Here is a 14,216-nt window from a genome sequence, read left to right on the forward strand (position 1 = left end):
CTTCAGAGCAAGGTTTTTGAGCACAGAAGAGTCTGTTGAACATTTTCCCTTGGATTTAAATAGTCCTTAGGTCCACTGTGTCAGATAATTAATCAATAATATCTATTAGTAGACAAAAAACGATCCCTGCATTAAACTTCTCAAGATCGGAATATTTATTTTCTGTCTACCTAGCTTAGCCAAGCGCCCATGTAAAAATCCTTGTCACATCCATATATTTTTTTATCTGTAACTTTAAAAAATCAAATTTTAACTCACCCAATGGATTTAAGAACAAGCGAGGATTCGAGAGGTGAACTTACAAATGAAGAAAGACTAGTTTTATTTCAATACTATAGGAATAACAATTACGAGAAAAGTATGAAGAGGTTTCAAAATAGTGTATCAAGAGCAGTTATAATTATTATTATCATAAGCGTTTAATATAACAATAGATCCATGCTTCTAAAGCAAAATTTCTACAACTCGTTAAAATAAATAAATTTTCTTAAATAACTTTTTTTCTCTTAAATACAGATTAAAAAATATCAGTCATGTATAAAAGCTATAGGAAAGAGTCAAGCAATAAGTACAATTTCATTGCTTTAAAAATTAAAAATAATCTTGGTTTTATATCATAGGACTGGTAACTTTAGTTTCTATGACGTCATTTGATTCAGGAAGTTGAGGCATGCTTCCGTTATCACGAAATAAAGGAGCTAGATGCCGCTCAAAAGTGGCATAATTTTTCTGGAGTTCTTTTTGATATTCTTTTTGATCATGAGTTATCAATTTCTTATTTCTCTCAAGAGCGTCTCGACACCTATAAATAATAAATGGATAAGTAAAAAAAAAAATTTATTTGCTATGAATACAAACTTTTTGGAAAAGTCTTTGAAACATAGGCGCAATTTATTTTGAAATTCCGTAGGGTGAATAACAATATTCATTTCAAAAAGATCTTTGAGGAACACATTAGCTACTTCCATAGGCCCTTGATTGACAGTAGTTCCAATACAGCCTTGAAGGACCATTTGAAGTATTTTAGGATCAGCGGGATCTTGATTCACGGCCACTTCTAATTCCTGAGTCTTTTTACGGATATCCTCGATGGCAACTTCAATGGGCGTTAAAACAAACTTTAATCATAAATAAAAGGAATGTATTATAGAGAGTGGTGCAAAAGACAAGGATATCAACACCTACTTGTTTCCTTTCTCGAACACGTATCCTCGTCTTGACATAAGGGAAATGATTTTCGACTGTGAGAATGGTTTTACGTTTATATTGCTCATGAAGTTCACCATGTGGAGAACCATCCGGAGTAAATGGGGTAGCAAAAACAAATCGACCTTTAAACATACAAATAAAGGCATGAAACTCAAGAATGAGCTTGGGAGAATATAACCAGCCTTACTCAGATTAAAGTTTTTCTCAAAAACTGTCACGCGATCACGAAGCTCATAATTATCGAAAAAGGGCTCCACGTATGTAATTTGAATGTACGCTTTCTCAGGAATAAGATCATTCGTTTCAACATTTTTGGAATCCTTGATAATTATTAAATTATCATATCCAAATTTATCTCCATAGAATTTCTGTAATAATGGAGAGGAATATAAAAATGTAATACTTCAAAATAATTCAGCTTCACCTCTAATCTTTGAGCAATTTCGGGTAGCTTAGCTAAAGCCTTCTCCTTATAAACAAATTCAGCTTTGTCCAAATCTCCAAAGAGGCGAGCTCCATAGAACCCAACCCTAAAATAGGTTGCGAAAATCCGTCTACCCTGGAGTCGATCAATATTCTTGAATGCTTCATGTAAATCTTGGTATATTTCCGACATTTTTTTGAAATTACGATTGTGTTCAGCAATAGGGATTCCAACCTTATAAATTCCATGGACTGTCTCATACATACCAGCCTGTCCTAAATACTTTGCAGCCTCATCTAGCATGGTCATTAGTCCTGATTCCGTGAATTTAGAACCTGTGCAAATTCCTTCTTCATCTGGGGAGACTAAGTCATCTGATGCAGCGGACTCTTCTAATGCATTGGGAGTGATTTTACTGTAAGTAACAGCGCCGGTTGGCATGTATTTACGATCTTCTAGAAGGTGTAAATATTCGGATACTAGAGCACAACAATGTATCTTACACATTCCAGCTTCAGCGAAGTGATTTTGCTACAAAAGTATGCATTAATTCATTAAGAGTATAAAATATATTTTAACAACAAAATAAACTTACCTCCTCATGTTTTTTGGCCATTGACTCGAGCCATGTAAGTCTTAAATCCGGAGAATTTTGATAGCCCTTTGCTATTCTATACATAAGATCTAAGAGCATTTCAGGATCATCTTGATACTCTTTCATTTTGACAGTATCAGAAAGGATCATATGTAAATTCGAAACGAGTCCCTGCACTTGTTTCCGAAAAGCCGTATCCGAAAATTCCTCATCTTCCTCAGCATAGACAAGAATCGTCTTCAGAGAGCGTCTCAAAAAATCCTCGTTGAAATTGCTAGACGTTCCCACTAATTGACTGAGAGACATCGTCACTTGCATTTTAATCCTTGCAAAATACTGTATTTTTTAAATACATATATAGATAATGAATACGAGCAGAGGGAGAAAAATAAAAACGTTCATTAAAATAAAAACCTGATTAATTCACAAAACTATTTAGATCTTACATTTCCGATTTCAAAATTTTGTCTCATCAGAATATATAACGAGGCGGACGACTGACTTCGAACAGATCCAATGGAGGAAGAACAGTGTTTTAATAGTCTAAGACAGAGATCCGCACAGTGCTCAGAGGCTTCATCAAAGAGTAGAGATGGAAATTTGAAGACAAAGGAGCGCTGAACAGAAAAAAGTCTTTGTAAAAGACTAGTGGATTGATTTGATCCAAGAGCATGAAGCAAAACTTTGAGAACATTGGCTAAAAGCCCTTGTGATTGATCCATCTGAGCAACAACCTAGGATTTGTAAGAATATATAAATAAATAAATCGGAAAGAATTTGAGTTTCAAATTTCAAAAGTAACTCTGGAAATACTTAAACATTCAGTACGTACTTGTACAATCACTTCTAATGCATCCAACACTAAATTATTTGTTTCGGTTGAGAGATTACCCTCAATATGAGAGTGAATTTCTGGATCCGCAAGATAAGCGTTGATATGACATTGATTCATTCCACCATAATAGGAAGAGGACATGGCTGAAGGGCTTGCATTCCCAGGCAGAGAATCTGATGGTTGAAGTGAGTTTTTGATAAAGGAGGATTTATGCCAACGACGATTACCATCCGGATTTGGAGAGGGAGGTAAGCGATTGTCCCCTAAGAGAGTGAATGTATTTGAATAAATGACTTATAAAAAACAATGAAATCAATTAATGAGAAAACAAAGCACTTTTTTTACAACGACGGAGTGTAGAGTTCAACATATTAATAATATGTTTTATAATGTATATAAAACTGTCGCATTTCGGGTGACTATTATTTTTATCTTTTCTGTTTGTGGTCCATCAGGTCATTTTGAAGTCTCCTGTACCGTTCCAATTATGGTGATATTAGTTAAAAATTGTACTTTTTATATTTTGGTGTGCTTGGTTCATCATTCAAAATGTATATAGTGAGTGACTGTTTCCCTGTTTTATCAAAAATAATGTGCCTCCTTTTTATTCGATAACTATCACTTTAACTAGGGGTCGATTTGCTATGTCATGTTTTAAATAAACAGAGAAACCGCAAAATCATTGAACACATCTTATACTCCTTACATTCTTAAAAACAAGTTGCAAAACAATTTTGACTTATTAAGCAAATACTAAAAACTAACATTTTGACTCATAGCATTATAATTGGGGCAGTACAAGAGGCTTAGAATAGCCCTTTAGGACCTAAACTACCATTCAAGTAAGAGGCCTCAAAATTTGCCAAAGTCCATACAAAAAGGGGGGAAAAATATTAACCAAAAAAAAAAAAAAAAAAAAAAAAAGCAGTCTACTAAGTAATAACAGTCATTGTATTTAAAAGTAAATTTGTTTTATCTTTTTGAAAGGAAATAAAGGAAGAAGGCTTCCAAAAAAAAATTTTAACAACCAAAAGAATAAAATAAATAATCGAATACCCGCATACCTCGTCTTGCTCTTTGTATCATGTCTTGTCTAGCAGAGCCTTGACCCATGATGAAATCTTCTAGTCTGGATTTTACATTGTCTGAACTTTTGCGGAATCCCAGACTTGCATTTTTTCGAATGATCTTTTTACCCTACATATATAAATAAGTAAGGACAGAATATATTAGTCTTAGATGTCTTTAACATGATTTAATAAACATAAACGTATAATTATATGAATAATAAAAACTACGAAAATAATTGGAAATTATATAAAATAAAAAGGAGGTAATAGATTAAATATATAATGACATTTATATTGGAATTATGGAGGGGGGAAAGACAGCGAAAAGGCGAGAGCAAGACTTTGCATTGATACTTTACAAATCCTTCATAGCTCAATGCAATTTCTTCTTATGTTATAAGTATTGTAGCAGATAGAGAATAAGGATAATTTGATGCCCTTAAATGATTTAAAATACATACTAGACTGATGCGCTCAAGACGCCTTACTTTATACGTAGAACATATTTTGGCTTTAAGTGTAAATGCAAAAAAATATAGATGTAAAAATGAAGAAAAAAACAACTTAATAAATCTTGAGAGAAACAGTGAGTGTGTACACTTTATAATAAAGAATTCACGTCCAATTGCGACTCTTTAAAAACAAACAAACACACAACACACATTAACACGATACCTCATACAAAAATGAATAAGGATACATACATGAGTGGCATTTATTAATACATAATATTATGAAATGCAAAGTATGATTTAATAACGGGAGTGAGCTGATTAGTGCACAAAAATCAAATTTTTCTTGCGCGTGAGAGTGCAAATGATTTAATGAAGCATGGAGTAGTGTTATGGATGATCAAAACTTAACATATTAATTATAATTTACTCCAAGGCAAATAATAATTATCATTTTGAAGAATATTTTGTTCTATTTTTATATACGACTACACGCTTGTAAAAAAATAATTTTAATTGACAAAATTGTTCCCAAAACTTGTCACAACAGCAGTTTACTATTCCTGAATGTCTATATTTAACGATTTTTGAGCTACAAAAAAAGTCCAGCCTCTTTTGAAGAGATCGATATTTTATGTCCAATTTTCCGTTTTTGTATTGCCTTAAATAAATGCTGCAATAAGTCTACGACAACTCAAAATTTGTTAAATGTGTATAAAAATCACTAAATAGTGTTTCGATAAAAATGTTTGAATTTAATTAAGGTTTGGGTATGTATTTCCTAAGTGGAAATAAGAACTTTTGTTCAAAAGTAATTTTTTATATGAAATACAATCAAGTCAAATGGAAATTGTAGAGATAAAATATCGATTTTCTTAAAAGCAGGCCTAAATATAGATATGAAGGAATATGGAACAGCCGTCAAAAGTTTTGGGAATGATTTTGACCATTAAGACCATGATCTTACAAGCGTGTATATGTATATAGTAAGTGATTTTGTATAAGTGGTAGTAACTCTGTCTCCGAGAAGAATGTGTTTACTCATTATTTCTTTCTTCCTTGTATCTACCTTTAATTCAACTAAACTAGAAAAATCCTTGTCAGAACAAGTTGAATCAGTGGGACTGACCAAATTATTATCTGCATAATGACCTTTCATTGAGGTTATTACCGGACTAAGACTTCTCTTTTTAAACCAAAGACAGGGTTCAGATATAGCAGAAAATAATTGTCTTTTACTTGGTAAGAAAGATGGATTCCACTTTTTATGCTGCTAAAGGAAAATGAAGGAACATAAAACATATACATATATTCTCGATACGATTATTATTATAATTAAACTCCTTTTATAAAAACACAACAAAAAGATATGTGAAATTAACTGACTCTAGAATCATTATATAAAAAAAATTCTTCATTTCCATCAAAATGGCTTATGTTAGCAACTTTTAACTAGGCATTTAAAATACAATCAAGACTACATGTATTTAAAAAAAAATATAATTAATAAAGCATATTAAATATAATACACAATGAATAAATCAGTGAAGATGTCTTACCTTATACTGAAAGCAGGAAATAGTGATTCGCAAAAGCTCTAAGAGAATTTGCAGCTTTGGGCTTGACAACTCCGACCACCATTGTTTGAGAGTATTCCCCTCTATATTTTTGATAACCCACAAGAAACAAATAAGTAAATGACGTGTTGTTTCTTCTTTGAGCACCATTGGCACAGGTCCCTTAGAATGGGAAAGATTGCTAGAGATTACATTTAGGATCAAATTTAGATTTAAGTTTTGTCCATAACCATTTCCAACTATCCTAGAATCTCCATTTTCTACCCAAGCATACAACTTGTGGCAATTGTCTATGATTATTGACACCAAGGGTAGATAAAGAGACGCAACTCTTGATCTATATTCTGGCTCTTGATAGCGAGAATCTAAATCATGAGAGGAAAGAAGGTTTCTAATTGTGTTAACAGCTCGATAATGAATCTCAGAGCTCATTTGATCAAGTGCTTGAGAGAGTTGAGTAAGAACCAGACCAACAAGGAAATGTTGTCGTTTAAATTCGAAAGTTAAATCACTCCAATGAGTATTTTCTTTAGAAGAGGATGACAAGAAGGTAACAAAAGAATTTTGACTATCATTAGAACGAACAGAGGGAGATGGAGAGACAGATCTTGAAGGAAGGAGCAAGGGATCTCTTGTAGGAATATTTAAAGTAACAAAATGTTCGTGAGAACAAACTATTCTGATAAAGTCCAGCTAAAAAGAGAGAAATAGAGATTTAAATCCCACAGTTCATTTATATGTAATTGGAAAATATTACCTGAAGGTTCCAAATGTTGATGGATTCAGAAGTATTGTGACTATTGCGATTATGAGTGGTATCCTTGATGTACATTTTAATAAGTGAAAACACAAATCCCCGATCCATGACACTAAGTAAATCATGAAGGAAAAATGCGAGGCAAGAATTTATTTTCTCCACCAACTAATAATAAGAAATAGAGGAAGTGTGACATAAGATTTAATCACTCTAAAAAATACATACATTAATGTTGGACTGAACCCTAGAAATTATTTCTGAAGTAATGGAGGAAACCAAATTGGTAACATCATCATTAAATTGATCAGAGAATCTGTTTTTACGATGTGAGCCTAATCGAGATGTAGTAGCCAAATGCTCTATCATTGCTTTGATCATGAGTTCCAAAAAAAACCAAGAGCAGTTTAAAGCAAGTTCTCTGTGTTTTCCACTCGCTATACTAAGTTGAAGTGCAATTTGCTCATGAACAAGCTTAACATTCAATGGACTGCTACTAATCACTTCATTATCTAAAATTATAATGAAAAAAATATCAATAAGAGATACATTTATTGGTATTCATCAAAACATGTATTCATAGGTAAATAAGGTGGGCTTCAATATCGCAAATATTCTTCTTTAAAAAAAACGACAACTTACTATTGCGAATTGAAGGAACTCCAATACTTTGGCCAATGATTTTTCCGACTTCATCATCCGCCATTAAAGACATATCTCCAGGAGGTGGCATGAAGGGTTTTTTCTGTCGACCAGTCACTTTACATGGTTTTAGATTAGGGTGAGGTAAATGTGCTTGATAATGCACATATGAAGTGAGAAGATTATTTCTACCATGACGATCATTTTCACTCTGAAGCTCCACCTATGGAAGTAAATGATGAGTATGTTGAGACAGAAAAAAAAGTAATCGTTGTGTCTTACAGCCGATGAAATTTTCTGAACAACAGAGGCAATTGAATTGAAGGCTGCCTGTCCAACATCGAAACTACTCTCTGAGGGTTTCACCATCAAAAGTAGAAGCTTGTCAAGAACCAAAGGAAGAAATTGAACTAGTGGCGTGAGTCTTGAGGCACTCAAAGTATTCAGAATGTATTTTAGATCTTCTTCACAATGATTTGATTTCATATTATTCGGAACATCGGATGTTCCTAATTGAAGTGAGGCGGTGAGTGCACAGAATGGGTCAAGATACTGATCCACAGGATGGACTGTAGTGCATGCATTCACTTCTATTGTAAAAATTAATTTTTTATTATCAACCCATTTAGTCCCAGGGGGAGCAGCATCAGTGGAAATGAAGGAATAACGAGGTGGAGGATGATCAATCATGACTGGTAACTCAAAAAGCCCTGTTTGAAGACTTCCATTCTTGTAAATGGGTATCCACTAAAAATAAATTAATTGAGTGAGTGAGTGAGTGAGTGATGTTTTCAATTAAATGTGAAATGCCCTACAGAATATCCAACTGGTGTGTCAACAGATTCTTGTTCCTTTCGTTGTCCTTGACAGGAAATGTGATAAAAAGTGAAAAAAATATGATGGTAATCACGTAGATTCGATGGTAACTTTACTTTGACTTCTTCATAGAAATCAGGATACCTAGATAGATAAAGACAGTTTTAGGACAAAATTCTAATTCAACTATATAATATCTATAAAATTACTTGTTATGGTAAGTGACAGCTGTATATGCTTCGTGAACAAACTCTGGACCAGATGATTTTCCAAAAATATTATGAAGAGATGAGGATTCATCCTCACCCGCTTTGAACTGAATTTTAATAGCAATATTTCGAGCTCTCTCTGAAATAAATACAGGACAGAAACATTTATATGTACATTTCGAAATAGAGGAAATCGATTTTTTTACCTCCAGATCTATTGGTGAAGTTGAGATCCTTAGGACAAATATATATTAAGTTACGAAACTGGTAATTTGGTTGTAGTACATCACGAGCAGGAAACTCGAGAATTTCTTTGGTAGGCCGAGTTTTTGTATCTGTAACACATCATTTGTAAAGGAATTATAATCGTTATTTATTGTAAAATTTGATTTTATACCATAAAAAGGAATAATTTTGGCGAGTTCAGGAGTAAGGCAATACTTGGTTTGCTCAGGTGCCACAGATATATCCAACTTTAAAGTACCTCTAATGCACTTAATTCTTTTTAAAGCAGGGCTGGGTCTTTTAAGATCTTGAAGAAGTTTATATAGATCTTCGTCTTTTAGTTTATCTCCTTCCTGCTTTAAAAAGGACGACACAGTTAGAGTCACGGGAGGAAAATTGTCCAATGAATTCGAAGGAGACTCTTCTACACTATTCAAAGCATTAAGTCCAAATGCCGATGAAGAGCTCCATGAAGATCTTTTACTGACGTTTGTAGCAGCTTGTCTCTCTAGAGAACTCGATGTATCACGTCCTCTTCGGAATTGATCAAAGGATGCAGATGCTTTTCTTTCTAAGCTATTTGAACCCGATGTACACTCAATATCTGATCCACCAGAGTCATTGCACTTGTCAAAATCCTTGCCCTTGATAATATTTGGTACCCAAATAGCAGTCCATGCAAAGGGCATTCGATATTTTCCAAGTTTGAAGCAAGCCTCTGCAGCATTAAGTTTTACTTTTTGAACAACTTGTTCCTTGATGTAGGGCTCTGCAGCTTCATTGATGTCTCCCTGAAGAACCTTTTCAAGTTTTACCACAAGAAACAAATCACTCGTATTGCTAGAGACTCCAAAGACACATGACCTTGCTTGTGTCGTATAGTCTATTTTATTGATGTGTCCAACCATCATACTTCGCATATCTTCGTTATTCATATCGAAATAAAAGTTTTCCGACACTTTTTTCTTTTCTTTTGCATCATAGAGGGCCATTGATGCGAAAAAAGGCTCAAATTTAACATTAAGCCTAATGATATATTTTTTTACAAAAAAGGGGTACTTGAAATTTCATTATTATTCACACTCACTCTAATTTATTGCATTGAACTAGGATTCTATGCTTAATATTTTCAGAGGGAACCTCAGCTGGAAGACGTCTCTCAATTAATTCTTCATCATACTGAGGGGGATACAAGGAGAAGAGCTCCTTATTGCGGTGTCCCTTCGGAACATTAGTTTCGAATCCAGAAGACTTATTATCCCTACGATGAGGAGTGAAAACACCTGGTATAGTAGCATCGGGAACCTGTGCACCTAAATCAAAACTAGCCCAACTTTGTCTTGTGGGTGTCTCTCCTCCACTATCTTGGTCCTATTAATGAAAAAATACAACAATTAATTACTGTTTCCGAATGTTGACAGAAACAACATTGATTATAAGCATGTGGAGGCAATTTCAATACCGTTCTAATTATACTGAAATCAGAGACTTTATTTAGGGCATTCATTAGAATTGCTGGATCAAGTCTACTAGGTACACACTCATTGGTCGGCGTTTTGTCCTATTTTTCACATAAAAAATATATTTATTCATACGTTATATACGGAAAGGCAATTTTATTTTAATTTAATAATGTGACAAGCGTATTCAGAAGCAATGAATAAAAAGAACTTAAACCCCATCAACATCGTCGATTATAACATTGATATCCGTATGTTCCAATGTTAAAGTAGAGCCTGAAATGCGTTTATAGTTCCTGTCTATACAACTATAACGACGCCTCAAACTCGTTTGAGACATTTCCGAAAACTTGTCTAAATCATTCAGGGAAGCGACAGAATCACGTCTGCTTAAATTAAGTAATGGAGTTTGTAGACTCATTTGGCTTTGATATCTACTATTAGTTGTAAAACTACGATTATACCAACTCCGTCGTTGGTTTTTCTGATTACGCTATACTCAAATATTAACAAATTATTATGATTTATCTTAAAATTGTATAGAAAATAAACATCAATATTTATAGGTGAATAAAAAGAAAAAAACATCAATTCTTACATCGGTTTCCTCATCAGGCGTAAGCAAGTCAGATGTTTCGTCTACTTCAAATTCTTGCTTTAACGTGTTATGATACGTAGTTGTAACATCTTCATAGTAATTTTGAACTTGAACAGAGGAACTATGATGTTGATATCGTCTTTTCGTTACGACCCAATCCGATGTATAACAGTTCACTGCATTTTGAACCAATGGATCGAGTTTTTCCCTGAAAAATAAAATTAAAATCGAATTATTCAATAAAATCTACGGAGTGAAAGAGAAATTTAATCCTGTATCAATTTGTGGAAAATAATAGAATAAAAATATTTCCCCTGTATATGTAAATTCTTAATGAAACTTCGAAGAAACTATTTGTTATGATGTCGGTAAATATCATATTGAATATGAAGTAAATAAATACACTATTTCAAATAAATCAATTGTGTTTGGTTAATTTTGTGAAATAAATAAAAATGAATAGAGAATTTTGACTAACGTCATAAATAATATCATAAATGAGGAGACACCATCTTGGGGGCTCAAAGTTGATATTTTTACCACATAAAATGGACAAATTTCTAAGAAATCTTGATTAAACTCCATCCAATGGGGTTATTCATAAAAAGACTTAACCTCTGCATTGACTACTACTTGATGCCAATAATTAATAGTGCACAGTTTTTTTATAGATTAGAGAAAATATACTATTCTTTCCATTATAATAAATAATTTATATCTACACTTTGGAAATTAAATTGTATATGTATGTAATAACATATTTCTTTAATATTTGTTAGTGTCTGATATATAATTTTTATATATCATATACATTTTTGATAGACTGTAAGGTTTAAGTCCTTTTGTTTGTTGGTCCCATTTGATTAATCAATAGTTGGCCATTTTCCTTAATACTAATTGAAAAAGAGTATTTTATTTCTATAAAACTTGGTTGTTTAAGCCCTCAAATTGGTCAACATCAACAATACTGACGTCTCATGAAAACGCTCTATATCATCTTAATAATAATTAATAGCAGCTATAAGCGAAGCTTTATTCTTGTAGGAGACATGCTCTGTCCCTAAGTGATAAGAAAGTGCAGAGTGATTTCTTTTAACTTTTTTATGGTAATGATTATCGCAATACAATATATGGAAGAAATACACTTTTTGTCCCGCGTGTTAGTATCATAAAGAGATACTGATTTTAATTTTCTTACAAGGGTTCTTCAGGAACAACGTGCCCCATGGTGCGTATTTTTCGAGGAAGAATGGAGACTTCAATGTCATCCGAAGGGAACTCCATGAGATGGGAGAGAGGATCCTTATCTCCAAGAGAAGGCCTCTGGGAAACGACGTAATCTTCATAGTCAAGTGGCTCCACGAGGTACTCCTCTCCTCCAAAGCTACTCGTGCTTGTGAGCGGAGCATGATGACCAGGATGAGAAAACTGGGAATTGTAGGAACGACCAACAGACGGGTTCAGAAGAGATCCTTCCGCGCTTTTGAGCCCAGCAGCAGTTTGACGGCGAATATCGTTGGCACTCGATCTGGAATTGAAATGAGGATTTGGGAAATGTGAGCTCTGCTTTTCTCTAACTTAAGTAATAAGTGAAATGGTAATTCTCATCCCATACAAACAATGGAGAGAGCGAAAGGCACTCAATACATACTTGGGGAGTTTTTGAACAAAGGATCGAGACGTCGACGTAGATGACGCCATTACCCCCTTAATATGACTCGATGGCAACTCCTCAAATCCCGTTATCACCCAGAATTTCCACACAGTGACAATCAAAGGAGAGTCAAACCTTTGGATTGTTTTGTTTCTTCTATTTTTCAATTCTTTCTCTTTTCCCCCTTTTGAATGAACTGCGCAGGCCCAGATCTGCCGCCTTCTATCAAAGTAATCAGGTGTACCAGCTATCCAAAATAACTCCTACCATATTCACACCACTAGTAAGTAATAAGCATTTCTCATCATAGTATTATACAAATTAGTTATGTAAAATTATTGAGAAATCAATTCTGCAAATAGCTTCCTGTCATGGATAAAAAAAGAGTCGTGATAATAAATCATGTAACTAACAAAAGCAATTGAATAACCTTCAATTAAGCGTTTGTTTATAATTAAGAAGTAGGTTTGTGTAATTAGCCCGATATTCTACCTCACATTTGGCATTTTACATAATATAATATGTATCTCTTATCATTTTAATAATAAGGGAGGGAAAATCAAAGACTCGAATCATATCTATCTGCAGACCTATAAATGCATATTAATATTCAACAGTACAAAAAATATGCTAATAATTTTGCAGATATTTGTATACATTTGAGAAAGGGAATATTTTTGTGTCTAAATATAGTTAGATATTTATTTTTTTAATCCTTAATCATCATAAAATTTGGATTCCCTTATTCATCAAGGTGCGGCAAAATATGATGTATCGTATGTAAGGTTGCGTGATATAAAGGGGTATTTTTCCGAGCCTATTTTGAAAATTTAAGCCGTTAATTTTTATGCAGGGCATCCAAGGAAATGCGGTTTTAAGTCCATAAAGAGTGCCCGTACTATATTGTTTCTTTTTTTTTAAACATGCAAATCATTATTTTATTCATCTTCCGTTCGTTACTCTTCCTTACATTTCAGTTAGGATATTAACCATGTATGAAGCACTCAAATAAGTGTATTAATGCATACCATAAAAACTACAAAATACCATTCCCACTTTGTTCAACTTACTCGTTAAATAAGTACTTCACAACTGATTAATAATAACTGATGACTAACATTTGAAGTAGGAAAATATTATACAAAAATTCCAAGATATAAAAGAGACAGTCATTTTTTTAATATTTCTTTTAATTTCTACAACACATCGATTGAGAAACTCATCACCACTCAGAAGTTACTTCTGTATTTTCAAGCTTGTCAACGGAACGCAAAATTGAATGGGGTTCCATGGAACGTGCGTTCAATGAACGGAATTTTTTTTTAACGCTAAAAAGGAGATTTTAGCGTTCCTTTCCAGTAGGGCATAGTAATTCTGGAAGGAGTGGAGTTGTCCGCGGGATAAGTATCCTAGAAACACTACTATGCAAAATCAAGGACAATTTTTGAAATTGGGGAGGTACCTACAGCCTCCACTCCTGCAAAAAAAAAAAGTACATAATTATTATTTAAGTTCCTTTTACGGAGTAATTACTTAATTTCTATTGTACTCAATTAAACACATTCTCACGCTCTTGCTCTTTATTTTTGGATGTAATTTTTCGTAGGGATTTAAAGTACTTCACATTGAGTGGATATTTAAGTTAGATATTATGTTTAACGTTACTGGCTGTAATCAAGGTCAATAGTATTTATAT

The 14,216-nt window shown here is 33.3% G+C and overlaps 1 protein-coding gene across 2 annotated transcripts; it reads right to left on the minus strand.

Annotated features, from left to right (window-relative positions):
- Window positions 1-293: 293 nt before the first annotated feature.
- Window positions 294-12,849, minus strand: Zir (dedicator of cytokinesis). 2 transcript variants are annotated; one of them, XM_040710610.2, is made up of 24 exons: window positions 12,518-12,849; window positions 12,065-12,394; window positions 10,867-11,074; window positions 10,486-10,761; window positions 10,271-10,369; window positions 9,896-10,179; window positions 8,981-9,834; window positions 8,790-8,918; window positions 8,584-8,722; window positions 8,374-8,518; window positions 7,841-8,305; window positions 7,559-7,781; window positions 7,145-7,428; window positions 6,920-7,084; window positions 6,145-6,855; window positions 4,128-4,260; window positions 3,061-3,326; window positions 2,675-2,962; window positions 2,229-2,564; window positions 1,634-2,164; window positions 1,397-1,577; window positions 1,186-1,331; window positions 859-1,118; window positions 294-802 (listed from the first exon to the last, which is right to left on the minus strand). In XM_040710610.2, the coding sequence occupies exons 1-24, from the start codon at window positions 12,565-12,567 to the stop codon at window positions 610-612; spliced, it is 6,696 nt and encodes a 2,231-aa protein (XP_040566544.1). In that variant the 5' UTR covers window positions 12,568-12,849; the 3' UTR covers window positions 294-609. The 2 variants fall into 2 exon arrangements, with proteins under 2 accessions (XP_040566544.1, XP_071743636.1); XM_071887535.1 differs by lacking the exons at window positions 10,271-10,369; window positions 10,486-10,761 and having other exon boundaries at window positions 12,518-12,809.
- Between the last annotated feature and the right edge of the window lie 1,367 nt (window positions 12,850-14,216).

The sequence above is a fragment of the Lepeophtheirus salmonis genome, chromosome 4, assembly GCF_016086655.4.
Source record: "Lepeophtheirus salmonis chromosome 4, UVic_Lsal_1.4, whole genome shotgun sequence".
NCBI classification, from domain to species: Eukaryota; Metazoa; Arthropoda; class Copepoda; order Siphonostomatoida; family Caligidae; genus Lepeophtheirus; species Lepeophtheirus salmonis.